The 25,000-nt window shown below is 40.0% G+C and overlaps 1 protein-coding gene across 5 annotated transcripts in view; it reads left to right on the top strand.

The window, feature by feature from the left end:
- The window catches only part of LOC147023559 (zinc finger protein ZFPM2-like), a 295,685-nt gene that overhangs the window by 249,435 nt on the left and 21,250 nt on the right, over positions 1-25,000 (top strand). For all 5 annotated transcript variants that reach the window (XM_085889054.1, XM_085889053.1, XM_085889051.1 and 2 more), the window contains one exon: positions 16,803-16,911. In XM_085889054.1, coding sequence (XP_085745180.1) covers positions 16,803-16,911 — 109 coding nt within the window. The remainder of the gene's footprint in view (positions 1-16,802; positions 16,912-25,000) is intronic.

Genomic DNA, 25,000 nt, shown 5'->3' on the forward strand with positions numbered 1-25,000 from the left:
TGGGATGGATGTCATCATACAAACAGTGAACTTCATTGAGGCGCATGCTATGAATAGTCTTTTTGAGAGCTCTGCAACAAAATGAATTGCAAAATACACAAATCCAGTGGCTCTCTCGAAGACAGTTAGTAAAGCGTGTTTTTATATTTCATGAAAACACGGTTGAGGTTTTTCCTGCAGAGAGAACCAAGAGCTGAACAAAAGGTTCCTTGGTAAGAAATGGCTTCTTTCCTCGATATACCGAGTCGATTTTTGATTTATTCTGTCACTTCAGGGAAGCTGTTAAACTTTAATATATCTAAGTAATAAAGGCAGAGCCTTCCGCATGAAGTTGGATCTATGGTGTAAAAAAAAGCTCGACACGGTCAGATGTGGTATGTTTCCAACACTTTCCTCTTTCAGTGAGGAGTAGAAATTCAACATCAATTGTGCTCTCAGATTATCCATCAGTGAACACCAGTGTCATATATGACGAGTTTCCTCACTACTTCCCAGCACTACAAGAAGCACTTCATTCCCTGGTGAAGAATCCTTTTCAAGTGATGGCTGAGCAATATTCATGCATAGGAACATTTTATTGATATGATTGATGATGATGATGATGATGATGATGATGATGTGAAGGATAAATTCACAGATATAGCTCCAAATTAATTATCTAATTCATTGAATGCTGAACAACACAGAATTTGCTACTGGGATGGAAGATTTTTTTTCTGGTATACCTTGTCGAGGCTCATTTGAGAGCGAACACACAACGCACAGCGAGGGGGGCATGAGACAAGAGGGGTGGGAGTGGGAAGGACAAAACAGTGGGGAACAGAGACATTAGGAGATCTGTGGAAGGGAGAGGGATGGGGTGGGGTACATGGGGAATACAAGATGGACATTACAGGGACTTTCAGGAAGGAAGCAGGGAATTTGAACGAGGTGGGTTTGGGGTGGATTAACGGGGGTAGAAAAGATCGAGGATTTGGATGAGGGATGATAAGAGGTGGTGGTGAACAGCTGTTTTGAAGACCTGGAGGGAAGAATGGGATTGAAGAGAGTGTGGGAGTTTACTCCAAAGGCGGGAAAAAAAGAGGAATGTAGGAGTGAAGGTGAGCAGTGATTCGTGATTTTGGTAGTTTTACCAGAAGGGGGTTGTTGGCGGACCTTGAGCGCCCTCCGGAAATATGGTGGGGACAAATCGCAGACAGAGCAGGGGGGGGGGTGAGACTGGAAAGGAGACGGTAGAAGACAGAAAGACCACCGACCTGCTTGTGGTGAGAGAATGAGAGACCCAAAGACTCAGCTTCATCGCGGGAGATGTCAATGATCCCAAATACCCTGGTTTCCACAGCGTGAAGCCGAGAAAGGTGAGAGGCAGGAGCACCAGCCGAGAGGGGAGAGCAGTACTCCATCAGGCTGTGAGTGAAAACTTTGTATGTGGTCAGGAGCTCAGATGGGCCGAGGAAGGCCTTTGCACGACGGAGGATTCCCAGTCGGCGTCTGGTTTTGGAGGCCAGGTTGGAAGTATGTTCTAGACTAAATTGAGTTTGCTGATTCTGAATCTGAAGTCAGAATTTTCTCAGCACGTCAGGATTTTGAGTTGTACATATGGTCCAATTCCAGTAGCTTTCCCTGGTGGAGGATTTTGAGTGATCATAAATTATTAATTATTTCGTATTTTTCATTTCAGTTATAGCAATACAACTGTTGTACAATATTATTTCTCATAAAAAGAGCTTTATAATGCACTTAAAATTAATTAAATAGATGAAAACTGACCAAGCTATGAATTTTTAAGTAAAATTTTCTACGCGGCATTACAATTTTTAACTAACCCTCACCCTGATGATAAACTTTGTCAAGGCATTGGTAATGGCTTCCTTAGCATCTTCGGTAAGCATCTTATCATCTCAGCTAAGCATTAATGGTAAGCATCTTAGGATGCTGGATCACGATGGTAATGGCTTCCAATATCTCGGGGAGAAGTTTGGTGCAGAGAAAACTGATGCAAAACTCAAAGCAGGCATTTTCGTTGGGCCCCAGATCGGAAAACTGATGTGTGATCCCGAGTTCAAAAATAAACTGAACCCACTTGAGTTTGCAGCATGAGAAGCATTTGTGTTGGTTGTGCAGAACTTTCTTGGGAACCATAGAGCTGGACAGTATGTGGAATTGGTGGACAACATGCGAAAGGCCTATCAGCGAATGGACTGGAGGATGTCTCTTAAAATGCACTTCTTGTATTCTCATCTTGATTTCTTCCCACCTAATCTGGGTGAGCTAAGCGATGAGCATGGCAAAAGGTTCCATCAAGACATTTCGGTTATGGAAACTCGGTATCAAGGCCGGTTCAATCCAAACATGATGGGTGATTACTGCTGATTCCTACAACAGTAGACCAATTCCACACGTAAGCGCAAGAGCAAGTGCCTCACACATACTTCTGAACACGTCTGAACAGTGCTGATGCTGATTATATTGAAAGGAAGAGTGTAAACTTGAAGTATTGTTTGTGAGTCACTCGCAATGGGGCAGATTTCCCGATCAAGTTTACACCCATCCTTAAATTACCATGTTCTAATGTTTTATTAACTTCTTTTTCTGCAACTTGTTTCTGTTCTTGGTTTGTATACAACACATTATACAAGATCACTCATTGTTATCGAACTATGATGTGAAAGTAAGTACCAAGCACTGATATTAGATGTACAATGTGTCGATCTGCAATAATAAAGTATCTAAAAAAGCATGCTGGGTATCATTAATACAAATACATATTTTGAAAACCTGACGTTCTGACCAAATTCTGACTACAGATTCAAAATCAGTGGACCAGATTTAGCCAAGAACACCTGCATTTCACTTAGTAGCAGACGAAAAGTTTTTTTTGTTGCCCAGTGTCATCAGTGAATACCCTCTCGTTTCTGAAATGGTACTTGAAGTCCTCCTGCCATTTCTCACTACCTATGAATATAAGAATGGATTCCCCAGGCTTCTCACAATCAAGGTGAAATCCCAAGTGTGAAGGATGACATCAGATGGTCCATTTCTCGCATACCATCAAAGGATCCTGCATTTCTTGCTGCATATAGTAAGTAATTGTTGCCACATATTAAAATCAAATTCTACTTAACAGTAATCCCACTACTTAAAAGGTAAAGTGCATGAACTACATAAAATAAACTTTTCTGTTTAAAATTCCACAAACATTAATTCAATAAAAACGTGTTTTAATCCTACTTCAATGGAAGCAGTGACAAAATGGTATGGTACATTTGTTTTCAAAACGTATTCAAAGACCCAAATTATTCCCCCATTAACCTGTGGAATCAAAAAACGTTTTTAGTCAGGTCTTTCACAAACTGGCTGGCAATGCCTGACATTCAACTGAAAGAAAATAGAGTTTGTCATTTGTTCATGGTGCAAGTGAAAAGTTGCCTACTCTGTGTGAAAGATGCTGTCAGATCTTTAGTATCCACCAACATGCAGTGCTACCAAACACATCCTTAATGTCCTTCCAAGGGATGGTGCACTCACTGATGAATCGCCCTGCCTGCAAAGCACCAGGATGAATGCTTATAGCTGGGCCAAGACTCGAATCCAGCCGGGACAGCTCAGAGGCGAGTGTGCATACTTCATAGCTATGCACCAGTCACTCCAAGTTTTGCATTTAAAACTAGAACAGCCACTCTCAAGAGCACATACCTCCACCAAGCTGATTAGTTGACGTTTTGTCACTGATAGGCCAGATCTGGATTTGGAACTGAACTAAGATTTAATTGGCTTGTTCTTGTCACCTAACCAACTCATCCACCAAGTTTCGGCCAAATCTAAAATTGGCATCGATACAATTCGCCACCAGACAGAGGCGTACTGCATGGCCCAGGCCACTCGGACCGCGTGGTGCGGGGACGGGCCAAGCACGTTAACAGCACCAAACGCATCTCGTCAGGGATGCCCCGAATGGGCGCGCAGGACCGACGCAACCCTCGTCCAGTCACCAGAACATGACAGGACGGGCGGCGAGGGACGAGGGTCGCGTGGGGAGGGGGGGGTCATGCTTTTTCTTCATACATATATATACATATATATATATATATATATATATATATATATATATATATATATATATATGTATATATATTTATATATATATATATATATATATATATATATGTATATATATATATATATGTATATATATATATATATATATATATATATATATATATATATATATATATATATATATATATATATATATATATATATATATATATATATATATATATATATATATTTATATATATATATATATATGTATATATATATATATATATATGTATATTTATATATATATATGTATATATATATATATATATATATATATATATATATATATATATATATATATATATATATATATATATATATATATATATATATATATATATATATATATATATATATATATATATATATATATATATATATATATATATATATATATATATATGTATATATATATTTATATATATATATATATATATGTATATATATATATATATATATATATATATATATATATATATATATATATATATATATAAACATATATTATATATATATAAACATATATTATATATGCCTGGTGTTGGCTTAACAGTTAAGGTTGCTGGCTTAACATGTTAGGGTCTTGAGTTTGAGCCCCTGTCATGCTGTTAAATCATACCAGGTGGGTTGACTCAGCCTGTCATCCTTCTGAAATTGGCAAAACAAGTACCAGCTTACTAGAAATGGGGCACTGCATCAGCAGCACAGCTATATTTCCAGCAATGATGCAGCTAAGAGCAATAATCAGCTGTATACAAAAGAATAATAACTACTTATATTTATAAAAGTTTTTGTTTTGTTTTTACTTTTCCTGGACTACTGCGAGCTTTGAACACCAATCAGAGTTCGTTTCCATTACTTGCGTGGCTATTGTCGATGTCAAATAAAAATGTCTGTGTCACCACAAACAATGCATTGTTGATGATTATCCATTTTCATTCAAAAAGTATTAATCTGCGAGGAGTGAATTTGAATGCTGTTTCGTAATGTGTGATGGATTTGAAAATATTTACTGATGGGTTTATGGAATATATATCCCAAGAAAGCCAGGATTTTTATCATTTGTAATTTGATACATTGTAAAGGTTGATGTTAACTGCTGGATAGTTCATTTAGTTGTATAACTACCTCTGAACTCCTTGTGAAAATATAACCACCTGGTCCTGGTCTTGGTTTTTATTACTGGAGGAATCGGATGTGAGACTCAAATTATGTAGCATGGGAAGCAGGGAAGAACTATATTGAGGGGCCATGCTGTCTTTTCATAATCTAGGTATATCGCACTCAACCATATGGACTTTTAACAATTGCATGATACCTTACACAAAAAATAGAGCACAGTGCCATTATCATGGTATGATAACGTTGGATAAATGAAATCCCGCCTCCAAGTCTCTAATCAAATGTTGTGTTATCCTAATAAGGATAAGGCAGGATGACGACACCAACCAGCTGGTCGACCAACCTTTTTTGTCGTTGCAAATGGGACAATGGACAAATGAACACATGAAACTGCGAAGCATTTGTGGATATATATAAAAGGCTACATCTGTTTCACTTCACTTCAAGGGAAATGCTCTAGCATGTTCTACTATGAACATTCTTTGTTGTTGTTGCTCTTCTTCGTATGTCTCCCACACAATACAGTGTATCGATCGAGTATGCCACAATAGCTTTTTTGATCATTCTGTCTTGTCCTGCTTTTGATTCCTGGCAAAATTGTATCCATCTAAATCTACCATCTGGTCACGGTGATAGTGAAGGGAATTGTGTGGTAGCTTATAATGTTCAGGGTTGTGCACCTTCAGCTGGCTGTCGCATGCAATTGCATTTGCTTATGGATGTTAACAATTCCACAGTATCTTTAATTAAAAAGAGATTGTTTTAGCCTGGAACCTTTGTGAAATTCCAATTTTGTTGTATAGTTCAAACATAGGGTTCATTAACTTGTCTCATAAGGACCCTTTGCAGGTCTGTAAGCACCTGCAGGCTGCAGCTCTATGAAGAGTGAACCTCCACCAGTATGTCTTATGACGTCATTACGTCCATATATTTATGTTTGCTAATAGATATGATTTTCTTTGCTTTGGTGAATATTTTACATCACTTCACCTTGGTTTATACAATTTCAAAACTTCAGGAAATATACTTTAGAAAACTTTGTACCCCTGGTACAAGTACTTGGCATTGCACAAATGAAACAAGAAAAAGAGCAATCAAAGATTGCAGACCCTTGCCAGGACTGCTTTTGGGTGGTGTATTTTGTGTGACGTCTGTGTACTGGTGTGTTACATCATTAATAATAGACGTAATTAGAACTGCCACTTTATTAACTTCTGGTTATGACCGGGTAACAAGATGTCCCACTTTGATGCAACCCCGCTTTGATCCGACACCTGACCCTGACCCATGATGTCTTTTTTATTATTATTCATCATTTAATTGAATTTAGAATGGGATTAAATTTAATTCAATTCAAATCAAATGGAAGACCAACTGGATAGAGTCTTGCATTGGAATAATAAAAAGGAACCCAAACAAGCAAAAAGAAAAGAGGAAGTTATCAGGAGGAACTTGGATGGGATTCACATTTCAGCTGCTACCCCAGAACCCTCAAACCTATCTAGGCACAGCCAAATAAGCCTTATTCAAAAAAAAATAAAATAACCCATATCAAAACATTAAATAACTCTGGCTGCCAGATCATGTGTTTGATCAAGTTGAAATTTAAAACATGTATTCTCCATCATGACTAGATCATATATCTGAAGTTTCATGTCGATTGCTTAAGCAGTTGCAGAGAAAAAATTATTTAATATTTTCTTCAATCCAATATGACTGCCACACCCATGGGACCGATCAATCATTCCTTAACAAAATTGCACACCCATGGCTGCTGGGTGAACATTTGAGTGAAGTTTTCCCTTGATTTGACCAGCCATTATGGAGAAGAAGAGTTTTTAAATAGTTTTTCGGGTAAATCCAATATAGCTGCCAAACCATGTGACATGACATCATATGTGTGGGACCTTTTGTTCCTCATGGATAGGCAGACATTCTTGTAAAGTTTTGCCTTGATCTGTTCAGCCACTTCAGAGAAGGATATTTTGAAGGTTTTTTTTCAAAAAATAATATGGCTGCCGAATCACTTGCCAATGACATCATCATTTTTTTTTTTGTGGACCATTTATCCCTGAATGACCCTCGAAATTTTTCACATTGATCAGATGCGGTGCTCTACATATGCAATTATGATGTAAAAATGAAGGCACCGATGATGTCATCAAAAATCACACTTATTTCCCATGAGGAGTACTTTCCATGTGCCAAGTTTCAATTTTTTCCTTGGTGTGGTTTCAGAGATCGAGGTCCAAAGTTTTTTTTTTCTGTTTTTCCAACATGGCTGCGTGGCCTGGACACATATGTGTGAGAGCCGGCTATTGTACCAAAAGGAAAACACAATCCTCGGGGCATAGGTGGGGGTGAGTTGGTGAGTTGGAAAGTGATCAAGCAAAGATGGAATTCATGAATGAGTTTTTCAAAAGTAAAGATAATGAACAACTCTGTAAGACAACTCGTATACCATCGGTGATGGTATGGTGACAAATTACATGACACACAGTCATCGTGGTGATGATTACCACTCAATGCCTATGTGTAAGTGAGTGCGGTAATGTACAAAACAAGCCAATATAAAACCATGATCGGACTTCAACACTAAGCTCAATCGATCCTTTACTTCTTCGCGAAGTAATCCGTTATGTTTGACTGCCTCAAACTCTTGGGCATCTGGTGCATGAGAAAGGATTCAAACCGGTCATTGTATTCCATGATGTTGGCTGGGCAATCCTCCACCGAAAGACAGTATCGGCCGAATATTTGGCCGAATCGGCCGAAACCGAATATTTGGCTGAGCCGACATTTGCCGAAACCAGATGATGAGCGCGTCATCGACATCTTCAAAGGACACACATTTCACGCATTTCACACTTCCCACCGGCCTCACGATCTTCTCCACTTGCCCAAATATCTTGCCCTTATTCTTCAAGATATCGTTCAATATCTGCCGTTTGATGTCCAACTTCTCATCTATGTTTGTTTTCTTCATCAGTGGATTTGCCTCGCAAAACTGGATAATGCCGTATTTTTCTTGGTAGGTTTTAGTTGTAAGCTTACGCTGAGTCGCCATTGTCCTGCCTGCAGTGCGATCAACGTGTGTAAGCAGTTATAAAATAGCCTATCACTGGCGGTGTACACCAATGAGCGAGCATCACGATTCCATGAAATCGGGCTTCTCATGAGGCAGCAGTTCCATGTGACGAGTTAGGAGTAGTAATTTACTTGAGTTTCCATTACGTGGGAATGGACAACATCTGACGACTTAGACGAAGTGACGACTTAGAGATGACGACTTACAGAGGGATGACCCTTTATTCAAAGGGATTTAACATGAGATAAATTCGGGACTTTTTGACGCTGCCAACTTAGGCGAAGTGACGAGTTACACGCTGCCGACTTACACCGTCTGCTGTATATTGTTTATAGTTTTTGGCCCTATCTATCAATTTTAGAAATTAGGCCTGTGTTGATCTTTTGACCTTAAAATTAATTGTGATTAATTGTGTAAAGTGATTGAATTAACTGACCTGATATGCAAATTCTGTTGAAATTTCAAGTCAATCATATGCAATTTGAGGATTTTTGAAAGTGATCCAAAGTTGTTGGCCATTTGGCCTATCTTGACCTTTTGAAATGTGCTGAACTCAAAAATAATTGGTGGTTGTATTCAGTTTGATGATTTTAAAATCCTGCTCAAATTTCAAGTCAATCGGATGAAAATTGACAATTTTAGAAACAATTTTAGAAATGTGGCCCATGTTGACGTTTTGGCCTATGTTGACCTATTGGCCAATATTGACCTCAAAAATCAAAGGTTGTTGAATTAATTCACCAGATATGCAAATGCTCTTCAAATTTCAAGTTAATCGGATTAAACGTGAGGATTTTCTAAATTTAGCCTCTGTTGACCTTTTGGTCGATGTTGACCTTTTGGCTATGTCTATGGTAATATGCTTTTGCTGTGGCTGTTTTTTTTTTGGTCTATGTTGGTATGGTGACCTGAAAATTAATAGGTGGTTGAATTCAACCAAGTGATATGCAAATGCTCTTCAAATTTCAAGATCTTCAAGTCTCTCGGATAAAAATTGAGGATTTTAGAAAATTTGGGCCAAATTGGCTTTTTGGCCGATTTTGACCTTTTAGCCTATGTTTACCTCTAAATTAATAGGTGGTTGAATTCAGTGACCTGATCTGCAAATCCTCTTCAAATTTCAAGTTAATTGGATTAAAATTGAGGATTTTCGTAATTTGGCCTATGTTGATCTTTTGGTGTATGTTGACCTTTTGGTTTATGGTGACCTCAAAAGTAATATGTGGTTGAATTCACTGACCTGATTTGCAAATGCTCTTCAAATTTCAAGTTTATTAAATGAAAATTAAGGATTTTAGAAAATTTGGCCCAATTTGACCAAAATTGGCCTTTTGTCCTATGTTGATCGAAAAAAAAATAATTGGTGCTTGAATTCAGCATCCTGATTTGCAAACGGTCTTCAAATTTCAAGTCAATCCGATGAAAAATGAAAATTTTTGAAACAATTAAAAAATTTGGACTATGTTGGTTTGACCTTATGGCCTATGTTGACCTTCTGACCTATGCTAGCCTCAAAAGTAATAATGTTTGAATTCATTGACCCGATTTGCAAATCCTGTTCCAATTTCAAGTCAATCAGATGAAGTTTGAGGATTTTGGAAAATTTGGCTCATATTGGCCTCTGTAGACCTTTTTAGTCAACCAAATTTTACGAAACTTAAAATGTGACCGTCACAGGGTCGGTGACATTAATCTGAAATTTTCAGAACGATCGGTTGAGCGGTTTGGGCTGGAGGCGAGCAGACAAACAAACAAACGGAGGCGATCAACATACTTGTCAAAAAAAAAAATTGCCAAGTAACAAATGAAAAATCACTCAGAGAGTGACACTTGGCAAAATGGAATGGCACTCAGTTGAGCACATACATACCTCTGCCAGGCTGAATAGTTTAAACTTTATATGCGACTGATGGGTCGGATCTGATTCTGGACCTTAACCAAAATCGAATCGACTTGTTCTTGTCACCTTGCCAACTCATCCACCTAGTTTTGTCATAACTTGTCCACAAATTTTGGATATCTCATGCGATACAAAGTTTTTGGCTCCATATCTCAGTGTTGAAGAATCACTTGAAAAACTCTCGGATCCGGAGCCGGATTCAGATCTTCACAAGAATCGAATCACTTCGTCATCAACAAACACCCAACATGCCCACCAAGTTTAATCCGAATTTGGCTGCAACGTTTTGAGATATCATGCAATATCGTTTTTAGCCCCATCTCTCTATTGTGAAGAATCACTTAAAAAATAATTATTGTATCTGGAACCGGATTCGGATCTTCACCAAAATGGAATCGATTTGGCCTTCTAACACACCCAACCTGTCCATCAAGTTTCGTCCGAATCCATCCATAATCTTTTGAGATATTGTGCAAAATATAATTTTTGGCCATATCTCTCAATGGTGAAGAATCACTCTAAAATTCTCACATCCGGATCCGGATTCATATATTCACCAAAATTCAATTGATCCGTCCTTGTCACACACCCATCCTGTCCACCAAGTTTCGTCCAAATCCATCATTAACCTTTTGAGATATTGTACTATGTATCGTTTTTGGCTTTATCTCTCAATGGTGAAGAATCACTTTTAAAATTCTCAGATCCGGATTCGGATCTTCACCAAAATTAGGCATTGCTGTCCTTGGCTGGTTTTGGATCCTCACCAAAATTCCCAACCTGTCCACCAAGTTTCGCTGTCCTTTGATCAAGTATTCAGATCTTTTGGTGAAGATTTGAATTCTCAAATCCGGATCCAGATACAGGTCTTCATCAAAATCGAAGTCCTTTTCACACACCAAACCTCTCCACAAAGTTTCTGCGGAATCCATCCAGAACCTTTTTAGATATTGTGCTATGTATCGATTTTGCCCCTATTTATGAGTGGCGAAGCATCACTTGTAAAATTCTTGGATCCAGATTCGGAATCGGATCTTCAAAAAAAATCGAAACTCTTCATCCTTGTCACATACCCAACCTGTCCACCAAGTTTCATCCGAATCCGTCCACAACTTTTCGAGATATCATGCAATGTCGTTTTTAGCCCCATCTCTCAATGGTGAAGAATCGGTTAAATATTAAGTAATTCTCGTCTCCAGATATGGATTTGGATCTTCACCAAAATTGAATCATTTCTTCGTAGTGACACTACCAACCAGTCCACCGAGTTCCATGTGAATCCACCCACAAGCTTTTGTGTGCTATATATCGTTTTTGTCCCATTCTCTCAATGGTGAAGAATCACTTAGAATATTCTGAGATCTGGATCCAGATACGAATCTTCACCAAAATTAAGTGTTGCTGTTCTTGGCCGGTCAACTATACACACAAAAAAATTCAGAACGATTGCTTGAAAACTGTGGCCAAAAACCGTGTAACAGACAGGCAGACAGACAGACAAATGCAACAGACCAACATATTTGGCCAAATTTTTTTTTTGCCAAGTAACAAGCAATTGGACCCAAATGCAATACCCTCTCCTTCGGCGAGGATAAATATCAGCAAAGCACAGGAGAGAGAGCCTATCACCGACTCACCACCATACCCCAGTGACAGATTAATGTCTATCGGCCTGCATGCTGCTGCTGCTTCATGTGGCATTAATAATGTGAGTGGGTGAGAGGAGGAGCGCGGTGATGGTGAACAATGACTCGATGGTGGCATTGCCGGCACTAAGAGTGACACACCCAGAGCCTTGCCAGCTGCGATCAAGTTGTGCCCAGGCCATCTGCCACAGGGATAGTTCTTCCCTCCTGGGAGAATTCCTGTGGTTCACTCGGCTGCCATTTATCTCTGCGGATGCACCACAACGTTTACACACATGAGCAATGAGCCATGGGAGAAGAAAATGTCTGCATACATATATATCAACATGGGGCTGGCAGGACAGCTCAGAGGTGAACACACCTTTGAGCTGTCTTGTCTGGGTTTGGATCCTAACCTGACTATATACAGTCATCCTGATGTTCTGTGGGCAATGGATTGCATTAATCAGTGTGCTGTCCTTGGATGGAACATTACGATGACTATGCCATCTTCCAGCATTCACTGGTGAATGTTAAATATCTCACTTTATCTCTTTTTTTGCATACATGCTGTAGTATGTGGCTTGTGAAAGAGCTCGAAGACTGAATGGATCAGGACATGACAGAATTAAAGGAACAGTAGAGAGGAGGGCCACTAACATTGGAGTTGAAGGACAAAATAGGAGACTTTGACAAACAATGGGTGTGAGGAGGAATGTGGGTCAGGAAATCAGCATGGATACAGAAGGAAACTTTCAGGAAGGACAAACTGTAGGGGTAAGGAGGGGGGGTTAACGAGGGTAGAAAAGAGCATGGTTTTGGATTGGGGGTGAACAGCTGTTTTGGAGACCTGGTTGGAAGAATGAGATTGAAGATAATGTGGAATTTGATTCCACAGGTGGGGAAAAAAGATGAACAAATGAGTAGAGGTGAGCAGTGATCCTGCATTAATGTAGTTTCACGAGAAGGTAGTTGATGGTGGACCATGTGTGCCCTGCAGGAAACCGAGGGAGACAAATCACAGAAAGAGCAGAAGGTGCAAGACCAGAAAGGAGGTGGAATAAACCAGACCACCAACCTGGCTGTGATGAGTAAGGTGATAGGCCCATCGGCTCAGCTTCGTTGTTGGAGATTCCAATAATCTTGAAGGCCTTGGTTTCAACGGCATCAAGCAGAGCAACGTGTGAGGTAAGAGTGCCAGCCCAAAGCAGGGAGCAGTTCCTGATTTGTCTGGATTTGTTCCCGATTTGTCTGGAGCATATTTGTCTGGATTGAAGGACATTTCATCAAGTATATCCATCATGTGGATATGAGTCCAGGTGTGCCAAGGAAAGACTTTGTACGACAGAGGATGCCCAGTCGGCAGCTGGTTTTGGAGGCCAACTTTGAAATGTGGTTTGACCAAGAAAGATTGTGGTTGATAGTGAGACCCAGAAGTTCGAATGACTGAACTTCTGCAGGAGGATTGTTCAGATATTAAATAGGAGGGTTTGACAGACGGTCCTTTCGAAAAGAGATGCTGAGAGTGTGAGATGTGTCAGGATTGAGACATATTCCAAGTGTATGACCAGTTTGTGTTGTTTTTTTTCAAGGTCTGAAGAGAGGGAGGAGGATGCAGCCTACCTGTTTGAAGAATGTGGTATGTCATGGCAGAGGGTGGAGTCATCAGCAAATATATAAAGAAGATTTTCCAGAGAGTCAGAGAGAATGTTGATGAAGATCACGAATAGGACTGAGCCCAGAACACTGCTTTGGGGCACTCCAGCCTTCACATATGGAGGAGATGAAATTATTCCGTTGAGAGCCACACATACTGATAGGCTACGAAAGCAGAGGAAGTCAACAAGCCACATGTGGAATTGGCCTTCGATGCCATAGGCAGAGTGTTTAGAGAGCAAGGCAGGGTGCCAGACTGTATCAAAAGCATGAGATAGGTCCAGCGAGACAGCCCTGAACATCGTTAAAAAGGGAAGGACATTGTGTGCTGTGAAAATTCCAAATTCCTGTCCTAATCTTTCCATAAATGTCAGGCGTTGCAAATTTTTCATGCTCTCTGAGCTGTCGACCCCGACTAAGGCACAGGGGAGAACTTTTTCTCCTGGAGGTGCAGCTTTCAATTATCTGTGACCACACCAGAAAACCCATCATATATATATATATATATATATATATATATATATATATATATATATATATATATATATATATATATATATATATATATCTTCTTCTTCTTCTTTCGGCTGCTCCCGTGAGGGGTCGCCACAGCGGATCATCCGTATGATCCGCATAGTGATTTGGCACATGTTTTACGCCGGATGCCCTTCCTGACGCAACCCTGGTCGCCTCTTACGACACAGGGATAAGGTACACCTATTTTAACCGGGGTATACACCGGCCCAGTATACTGGTACTCATTTCACCGACCTCAGAAGGATGACAGGCTGAGTCAACCCCCTGGTGTATTAATTCAGTGGCCCAACGGGGCTTGAACTCAGGACCTCTCGGATCCCAAGCCGCTGCCCTAACCACTGCGCCAACACCAGGCTTATATATATATATGCCAAATACATATATATATATATATATATATATATATATATATATATATATATATATATATATATATATATATATATATATATATATATATATATATATATATATATATATATATATATATATATGCCAAATACTGTATTTACTCAGAGCGGTCTAATTTGCAATTGCCATGCCCTCTCTACAAGTTTTCCCTTCAGTGTAAAATGACATCAAATTAATCCCAATGTACAGGAAAATTGTTTTTTTCAATGGGACAAAAAATTGATACCTGGGCGGTATACAAGTCCAACCGCTGCTTCAATTGCTCCCAAATTATTTTTCTGTTAAGAAATATTCCACGATATCTTTGCTGTTAAAAAATGTGATTCTTTTTGAATTTGACACTGCTCTGTACATCTATCTGTATAATAATATGCCAATTTGTCCAGATATTTGTGTGAAACATTTCTTCCGCCGATTAAAGACACCATTCAACTGCCATGTTGGTCTTTTGTGAAGCCAAAGATTCATAAGGAGCGGTCATAATCACAATTGCTATGGTCTCCTTACAAATTTTCCCGTCAGTGTAAAATGACTAAGGAAACTGTTAAAATGATCATCAAATATGGAAAGGTTGGAGCTCATGTAATGGTATATTTACTGTCGGCCTCAAAGCCCCAGGCCTCTTGTAAATGCAATTGGAATCTATCTGAGCTATATCACCATGATGTATTATATATGTATATAGACATGTTTTTCTTGAAACCTGGGTTATTTTTTTATTTTTTGGAGTGATAGAGGCAGCCATTTGTTTCCAACTATTTTCTCTTGAAAAACTCGACCAGGGACCACACCAGAAAAGCCATAATTAATGATTATAAACGTCTTTCTCCAAGTAATTTAGGGAATCTCGCAACCATGAAAAAACACCTGTGTCATTGTTTACTTTTAATGATGTGTATAAAGCAAGTCACTGCAGCAGGCACCACCATGCTTCGGTGGAACGTCTGAGCCGGCTATGTGATGTGCTGGCACTCCCTCACACCCATCTCCCAAATAGTGGTCTGAGCCCAAGGGTTCACCGCACTGAACGTGTGGTGCTATCCGTGTGGACACTGATCGTCCCCGGTTAAGCCATTTGCATAGTTGCCAACGTTGAGAGAAGAAAATGTGGGAGGATGTAAAGAACCCGCAGTGCGAGGAAGGGAAGCAATGAAGGGAAGGGGGTCTGGGAGGCGTGTAAGGCTGGGAGTTATGCGGGGCTGGGATGGAGTGATGGTCTGGGAAGGGGGTGAGGGTCTCGGGGTGGGGGTTGGAGGGTCTGAGAGGGGGGATGCCCCCCTTCCCCAGGATGGGAAATTTTGTAATCCAATTTGAACCGAGGATCGGTACTTTCATTGTATAACATGAGCCAAGGTTTACGAGACTCAGTGTTGTAATGGTTAGAGCATCCGCTCCATGTCTGGGAGGTTTTGTGGTTCAAACCCCCTGCTGAGTCATATCAAAGACTTTAAAAATTGTTCATGCTGCTTCCTTGCTTGAAGCTCAGCATTTAAAAGGATGCAGCATGGACAATCCCCATTAGGTTAGCATCCATGGGGAGGAGGAAATTCTCCCTTGAGTGTGATGAGAAAAGTGGTGCCATTGGTGTGACATCGCCGGTGCTTGGAGTATCCTGGGAAGTGACAGTATTCCCCCCCCCCCCAAGTTCCGTGGCTATGTTAAGTGTTTGTCATGTGTATGTGTGCTTTGGACCTTGTATTTAAAAAAAACAAAGTACCAATATGAACTGAAGATGTGTTGTGATGTCTCTGCTGTTAAGATTTTTTGTTGTTTTTAGATCTTTCAGCTGGCGCAAGAATACAAGGCTTCCTTTTTTATTCTTTTTTTCTCATGGTATTTTTACCACGGGCTTCCAGCTCGTATATAATATGTACATACATATGTCACAGCTTTTTATCTTATGTTGTATCATTCCTTTACACCTCATAAATTACTGAGCAACACTCATCTTACTAAGGCACACAAAGCGAAATACACTGTATTATTTTTGACATTAAATGTCGAACTGTTTTGTTCAAAGTTAACACATCATTTCACCCCACCACCTGCTTGTTAACAGACATAGATGCACTTATGTTGAACGTTTTTCTGTGCTTGTCCTTCGGAAGTGACGTTAAGATATGTATCGTACACGTATCACATCAATCTCCTGTGGAACATCTGAACGTGCGACTTGAGCATTGTGCAGATGAAAAATGGCCGTGATGTTTTCCTGTGTCATTGAAGCTGATTGCATAGGTTCCACTTTGTTATCTACACAGTTCATAGTTGCAGATTGAGGACCCCCAAGCCCTTACTTCCTCATCTTATAAATCCTTCCTCCGCCCCCCTTCTGTGTTTTTTTTTTTTTTGCTTACAGATTAAAGGTCTTCCTCACATAGAAGAGACAAACAAACCTGACTGCTGGCTGGCACATCTTCCCACCTCAGCAACGGGTCATGATAGTAACTGTGTGCTTTACAGCAATGGTAAGAAATTGATCAGTTACAAGTTTGCCTGTTTTTTCCCCTTGGAATCTGTTCAATATTCCGTTCTTGTTCTGTTAGATACAACCTTAAAAGTTGGAACAAAAGTGGCCATTCCTTTCATTGCCTTTCAATCGTGATCCTCAAACTTCTTTATCATCATGGGAATTTCTCTGTTTCAAGCAATAATTCCATTCTATTCCCCCTAACACCCATATTACTTTGTTCCTTGTCCACTGTAAACCATAACAGTTGGCCTATATCCCATATCCGTATCGGGTCAGTGGATAGTATGTTCCGTCTGCGTTTCTCCTATCGCAGGTCGCTTATCTGGCTCCAGGCACCCAAATGTCTGGTGCGAGCCCTTCCAAACTTGGAGATTTTTCAACATACAAGGACACTGGGGGGGGTTCCGGCTTTGATACATTACTTTTTGTTTGAAAACTTAGTGCAATCAATGTTAACATCCTATCTGTGAGGCAGAATGAGCTTTTGTTTTTGATGTTTTCCTCCATCAAGGGTATGCAACTTGTGGCTTGGGGGTCGAACTTGTTTCATGGGTCATTTTAAGTGGTCTGCAAGGTTTTCAAAATATTTTACATATACTCTAACTCGATATTCACTTTCTTGCTGGTTGTTGGCTTGTTTACCACTCTCATTATATTTTCTGCTCACTAACAAATCCTACTTCCTCCATGAAAATATTGGGATAAAAGGCACATCACATACAAGGCAAAATAGTTGCTATACTTATGTTGGAACAAGTTGGAAAGCACAATTTTATACTGGCAATTCATATTCCAAGTGTTTTTGGTATTGCTAACGTGATGAGAAACATTTGCTCGATCATTTTTGGTCCAGGATTCGACTACATTATCGCTACTCCATGCAACATTTACTATGCTCAATGACATTGTCAAAATAAGGAAGGTCCTGGTGTAAATCATTACGAGACAACCCTCCTTCTGCAGTAAAGATAGCGACTACATGAAGGGCTTTATCCCGTGCACCATCTCTGTGCTTTTTCAAATGTCTCAGTTCAGAACAGGCTTTGAGGTTTTTGGGAGAGTTCCTCTCTCACCCACCCCCCAACCCCCCTTTCCCCCTGTACCTGAATCTCCACTAATGTGCAAGGCAGAGGGAAGAGAGATTAATGTGTTCACGGCCTGACTCCGTGGCAAGTGGTCTTGTTAAGTTGGCAGTGCTCAAGGGAGGGCAAGAGATACACTTAGCCTGAACGTGACTCCCCAACCCACTTTCATTCATCAGCTCTTGACATAATGGGGACCCTTGAGGGTTAAAACACATTTTTCGATGAAGCAACAATGTAATAAAATAATGCTGCAGTATCAATAAACCATGTGAAAAAGAGTTAGCATCACACATTAAAAAAATGTGTTCATATTATGAATGGGAAATTACAAGTACATAAAGTAATGAATATTTCACCTTGAGTGACGATAAAGTACTTTTTTCAACCACTTCCATAAAGTAGCTTCATTTTTAAGTGTAATTACATTTTAAAAAAAAATTTAAGAAAGGTAATCAATCAGTCTTGCATGCATGGCAATGATTATTCATCAATATGTATTTGAATTCTTTTGCTCATAATTGTGATTCCAGCAATGTTATCGATATGATTGAAAGAGAACAACAGTTCGTCTATTTTAACGATGTATGTATGATGTACAAGACCAAACATTCTAACTATGAACTGTATTGGTCACCAGACTCTATTAGTGAAACTTTAAAAAAAAACATATTTTCTTGTGAAATGAGAAGGTCGGAATGCAAACCAATGGGCATTTAGTAGTTGAACAGTATATACAAATTTACAATGTATAAGTTGCTGTGTGTAAATGAGCTTATTATTATTTGCTAATATAGACCATCAGCTGGAGTTCTGTTTACACTCTTATATAGATTTTAAAGATCACATGGTACAAGGGATCACTTGTGTCAAAAGTACAAGGGACGAGAATAAAGTTATCGGTTTGACTTGGAAGGAAAGAGATTAAAGCAGAAAATAAACTTATTTTTCAATAAAGTCCCCTTGGACTTAAAAACACTTGACACACCTCTATCACTAGCTTTATTCTACAACATTACAATGGGACTTCATTTGAGACCAAGAGCTCCAAAACAGCACCCTTGGAAGCACCTGATCCATGGACACTGCCCCAAAGGTGGTTTATCACCTTTGAAAAAAAAAAGAGAGGCCAGAGATATCCGAATAATGATGTAGAAGAGGTATCAGATAAAATCTGTGGTCCCACAGTCACCCTCCCAACTCTGGAGGTGTTTTCAGGTGCAATGTCTTAAAGGAAGAGACCTCCTGTTCAAAGACTGCATATCCTTTTTCCTTGATGCCTTATAACAACATAAATGCAGAAGTTAATTTCATTAGCCTGTATTGATGTTGCTTCAGAAAGTCCGCCATGAGTTATATTATAGTACGAGCTAAAAAATTTATAGAACACTTTACCCCATGCGATCTTGAGAAAAGGGACATGGGAAAGGTCTTTTAAACTCTTGCTTTGCGTTTCCGAGCAGGATCTATATTTCTTTCTTCCAAGCTGTGATTTTGTCTGAATCTCAAAATTTCCCAACACTATAAGAGAAGGGCAAATTAGATTGGTCAAGATGTTGTAAAATGGCGTAATATTTTGTCCGCGTACTGCTAAACGGGAGGTTTTTGAAAGTGCCAGGAAATAAAAATAGAAGTTTTAAAGGTTGCAGAAAAAAAAGTATTTTTTGGAAGTTTACCACCGTTTATTCATGGTCTTTTACGCCACCGTATTTAACACGTTCAATTAGCTCGTCACGCTTGTTGCTTGTGTCCCTTATGATGTCCCTAAAACAGTAAGTTTCCTGTTTGGAATGATTTTCAATTTTGTTTCACTGCCAGACAGGCAGATAGACTAAAAAAAAATACCTCACTCCTGTCTGCACATGCGCGATCAGAACGAGATTCCAAAGAATTCGCCCAGTTTAGAGCCAAAGTACTGCTGAAGTGCAGGTTTCCGTTCCGACTTGTATTCTGATTCGTGTTCTACACTGTTCAAAAAAAAGTGTCAATCTTTGCAGGCAGAGCCTTATATATTGAGTCAATGCAGTTTTTTTTATTTGGGGGGGGGGGTTGACGATGGCCAACCACAAAGAAACAATATTTTGTTACAGAGAAGCACACAAAGCCAAGTGCACTTCACGGAGTAGGAGGAGACCAGTGAGGGGCAGGCATTGTGGGGAATGGAGGAACGAACATCCACAGTAGCACCACTAACAGTGCTGGAATTATGTCTGTCAGAATGGAGAAGACAATAACCATCAGGAAGATATATAAAAGAAAATTTTCCATGAGACTTGTAATATCTAACCAAGCTGCAGCATCCTGGATGGACAGAGCTGTGAAGATGGAGCGCAGACCTCTGATAATGGTGAACAAGATGGTTTGACAGCAGAAAGCAAACAGGACACAAGTGGAGATGAGCAGGGACCATGTGTTTTTCAGGATGTGAGGGAGCCCTCACTGCTGTCTGATCATATTTCTATAAACCCAGTTCAGCAATGCAGAGTAGAGCATCTCTTCTAAGTGTAAGTGAGCTTAGGTCGATTTATAGAGTGGGCAAGCACTGTATGTTCGAGTCAGGAGGGGTGAGGTTGCTCTGCTATTGGATGGGGGAGAATATAAGTATATTGAAGGAGGTGAACAGAAAAGATGACACGACAAAGAATTCTGTGAGAGAAAATTTGGCAGAGATTGGAAAATAGGCATGACAGAACGCATCAGTGACAGGAAGACGAAGAGTAAGAAAAAGAAGAAGAGCATGATTTTCCTAATTCAGAACGCATCAGTGAGAGGAAGGTGAAGAAGAAAAGAACATGATCCCCCCCCCCTTCCCTCCCTCCACCCATCTATGAAAGTGAGATGTGTGTGTTTAGTGATTCTATGTGTGTTAGGAGAGAGGCTGACAGGATGGCCAAGAGGTACGTACATTTTCCTCTAAGCTGTCGAGCCTAGGTTTGATTCCTCACCCAGCTATAAACTGTCAGATTGGTGCTTAACAGGCAGGGTGATTCATCAATGTGTGTGCCATCCCACAGATTGACATTAATAAATGGGAATCCCATCTGCCAGCATTTGTTGGTGGATGTTAAAGATCCCATGATGTCCTTCATGAAGAGTAGGCGAGCCATCACCGGCACCATGGTCAAATTCCAAATTGCTGCCAAAACTTGTCAAATGGCAGGCCTGGTGAGCCGGTTCGTGAAGACTTGGGCCAAACTTCCCACGGCAGACCCCACAAGAAAGGTGGGATAATGGTGGCAGAAGAAGAAGAAGAAGAAGAGTGTCTGGAGAGACAAGCATTGGTATTTTTTGAAATAGTATTAGCATCAGATAAGGAAAAGGTGACATAAAAGAAAAGAGCAGAGTTTATTTGGATGAGAACAAAGAGAACCAGATAGACAAATGTTTACACATAACATGGAAAGAGGACTCCCGACAGGTACAAGTAACAAGAAACCAAAAAGACGAGACAATTCTGGACAATATCCTTATATTTTGAGGGAGATCACTTGGGATGCAAAGCCACATCCACTCTTCAATGAGAAAGTGGAAATCGCCAATAACGGTCTTGCATAATTACAGTATCTGGATCCAGACCTTCACCAAAATTGAATCAATTCTTCCTTGTCACAAACCCAACCTGTCCACCAAGTTTCGTCCAAATCTGTCAATAACTTTTTGAGATATCATGCTCAGCCTATGTCAAACATACAAACAATATAAACATACAAATTACAACCAGTTAAATATAGATAGGAGTGTTTGTACTTTGATCTTTGTTTGTAATGCTTATTTGACTTTCCTCTTCAATAGGATACAGGTCCTGGTGGTGTGCTGGTTTGTTTGTCCATCATCACTGTTTTCTAACATCTTTAATGGAAGTGAGGGAGATTTAAACCTGTTAGTAAGCCTTCCCTTTTCCAAATTGTTAGCATTTGCTGGTGGCATATTACAGATCTTTGTGATCCTTAAAAACCAAACAACAATTAAAACACACACACTAATGGAGGTGCATACTTTGAGACCTGATTGCTGTCCATCCATTCCATCTCCTGAAACCCACCCATGTGTGGAAATACCAAGCAAAAACAGCAACACACACACACACACACACACACACACACACACACACACACACACACACACACACGCACACACGCGCACTATCAAGTACACACATATAGGGACGCACACACGGAGGTGGATACTTTCAGACCTGGGAGGGTTCTGTTACACATTCTGAAACCCGCATATGGAGATAACCAACGACACACACACACACACACACACACACACACACACACACACACACACACACACACACACACACACACACACACACACACACACACCTATCATTGAAAACAAGGACGTAATGCTCATATATGACCTGATGGTCCCATCAAACGTGAACACAGAAAACAAAGCACTGCGACTGGACATAGTCTTCGATACAAAAAAAGAAAGGACGACATTGCTAATTGAGGTGTCAGTACCCAGCGATTTTGGCCTAAACAACGTAGAAGTCAAGAAATAACCAAATCCACGAATCGTGATCCCTTAAACAAAACGGACATGGATACTTGAATAACAACACACGCACACACGCACACACACACACACACACACACACACACACACACACACACACACACACACACACACACACACACACACTAATTGACACAGACTGATTGCAATAGGTCTCTCCTGCGGTCCTTTCGGGGAGGGACGAAGCTCATGACACAAGGTAACATCCTTGTCAACATCTTTCTTCAACACAGCAGTTTCTGTTGGAATATTCCAGAGTTTGACGATTAATTTGATGCTGATGCAAATCTCTGTATCTATCACTTGAATGTCATTAATAGTTTGTGGTAACTGGGCTTTGTACATCTGTAGTAACCGTCCACCTCTCGTGCTTTAACTTGTTTGGACACTTCGATTTTAAAGGAGGTGGAGGGGAAGGATCCAAAAAGCACTAATTATCTCCAACTAAACACATTTTTCTCTCATGGTGATAAATTGGTCCTGAAACGTTATTGCTTTATCATTTTTATAATGACAATATTTTTCTGTTTTTTTTATTTAATCCATGAGCTTCTTCTCCTCTTCTATGGGCCTCCTGATGATAAAAAAAAAAGCCTCCATCAAAAAAATCCAACATAATCCTTGGCCAAGGAGATGAAATAGTTGCAAACAACTCAAAGTTCTCGAATTGAGCATGATGTGATCTAAAACAGCTGAATGCTTGATTGCACAGTAATCATGTTCCAACCTTATCCTCCCAAGTTGCAAATTATATCCATGAAGTACTTGGTCCAGCAAATTGCCTTAGTTTATTCAACATCAAAATAAATACGAATAGGATCCTTTAAATGACCAACAATATAATCATCTTTATATTAATATCATTCGGCACATTATAATTTTAAATCCCACAGAGAGGAAAAACGAAAAGGATTACGATGCACACCGAAACTTCATGTTGCATGGGCCGCTCAAAACGTTCTTTGAATGAGTTGTGATAATACAAGTAAATGACGTTTGTCCTTTTTCATAAGTGTATAAAATTACTAAGGCAGTATTTTATCTTGCTAATTAAGGATATTTATCGATTGTTTTTAAAAATGTAATGTCTTCGTCTATTGTGAGTAACTCGTTCCAAGAACATTTGAATACCCTTCGTGGCATCTCAATGATGAGAGAGAGAGCGAGAGAGAGAGAGAAAGAGAGAGAGAGAGAAAGAGAGAGAGAGAGAAAGAGAGAGAGAGAGAGAGAGAGAGAGAGAGAGAGAGAGAGAGAGAGAGCAAGACAGAGAGAGCAAGAGAGGGAGGCAGAAAGAGAGAGCAAGAGAGAGAGAGAGAGAGAGAGAGAGAGAGAGAGAGAGAGAGAGAGAGAGAGAGAGAGAGAGAGAGAGAGCAAGATAGAGGAAGAGGGAGAGCAAGAGATAAAGAGAGAGAGCAAGAGATAAAGAGAGAGAGCAAGAGATAGAGAGAGAGAGAGAGAGAGAGAGAGAGAGAGAGAGAGAGAGAGAGAGAGAGAGAGAGAGAGAGAGAGAGAGAGCAAGAGAGAGAGAGAGCGAGAGAGCAAGAGAGAGGAAGAGAGAGAGCAAGAGATAAAGAGAGAGAGCAAGAGATAAAGAGAGAGAGAGAGAGAGAGAGAGAGAGAGAGAGAGAGAGAGAGAGAGCAAGAGAGAGAGAGAGAGAGCAAGAGAGAGAGAGAGAGAGAGAGCAAGAGAGAGAGAGAGAGAGAGAGAGAGAGAGAGAGAGAGAGAGAGAGAGAGAGAGAGAGAGAGAGAGAGAGAGAGAGAGAGAGAGAGAGAGAGAGCAAGAGAGAGAGAGAGAGAGAGCAAGAGAGAGAGAGAGAGAGAGAGAGAGAGAGAGCGAGAGAGAGAGAGAGAAAGAGAGAGAGAGAGAGAGAGCAAGAGAGAGAGAGAGAGAGAGAGAGGGAGAGCAAGAGAAAGAGAGAGCAAGAGAGCAAGAGATAAAGAGAGAGAGCAAGAGATAAAGAGAGAGAGCAAGAGATAAAGAGAGAGAGCAAGAGATAAAGAGAGAGAGCAAGATATAAAGAGAGAGAGCAAGATATAAAGAGAGAGCAAGATATAACGAGAGAGAGAGAGAGAGAGAGAGAGAGAGAGAGAGAGAGCAAGAGAGAGCAAGAGCAAGAGCAAGAGAGAGCAAGAGCAAGAGCAAGAGAGAGCAAGAGCAAGAGCAAGAGATAGAGATAGAGATAGAGATAGAGATAGAGATAGAGATAGAGAGAGAGAGAGAGAGAGAGAGAGAGAGAGAGAGAGAGAGAGAGAGAGAGAGAGAGAGAGAGAGAGAGAGAGAGAGAGAGAGAGAGAGAGTGTGAGAGAGAGAGAGAGAGAGAAAAGAAAAAAAAGAGTTATTCAAAAAATTTAACATCAACCTCTCGGGGGCATTTTCTAAGCCAAACAATTCAATGCTTGGAGAGCTAAGTTCGAATGAAGTTTAGTCATTGCCTTTGTGGGTTTTAAAAAATATTTTGAAAACTATTTAT

This window comes from Eptatretus burgeri, chromosome 7 (genome assembly GCF_056783735.1).
Source record: "Eptatretus burgeri isolate ZD-2024b chromosome 7, Ebu_testis_v1, whole genome shotgun sequence".
Taxonomy (NCBI): Eukaryota; Metazoa; Chordata; class Myxini; order Myxiniformes; family Myxinidae; genus Eptatretus; species Eptatretus burgeri.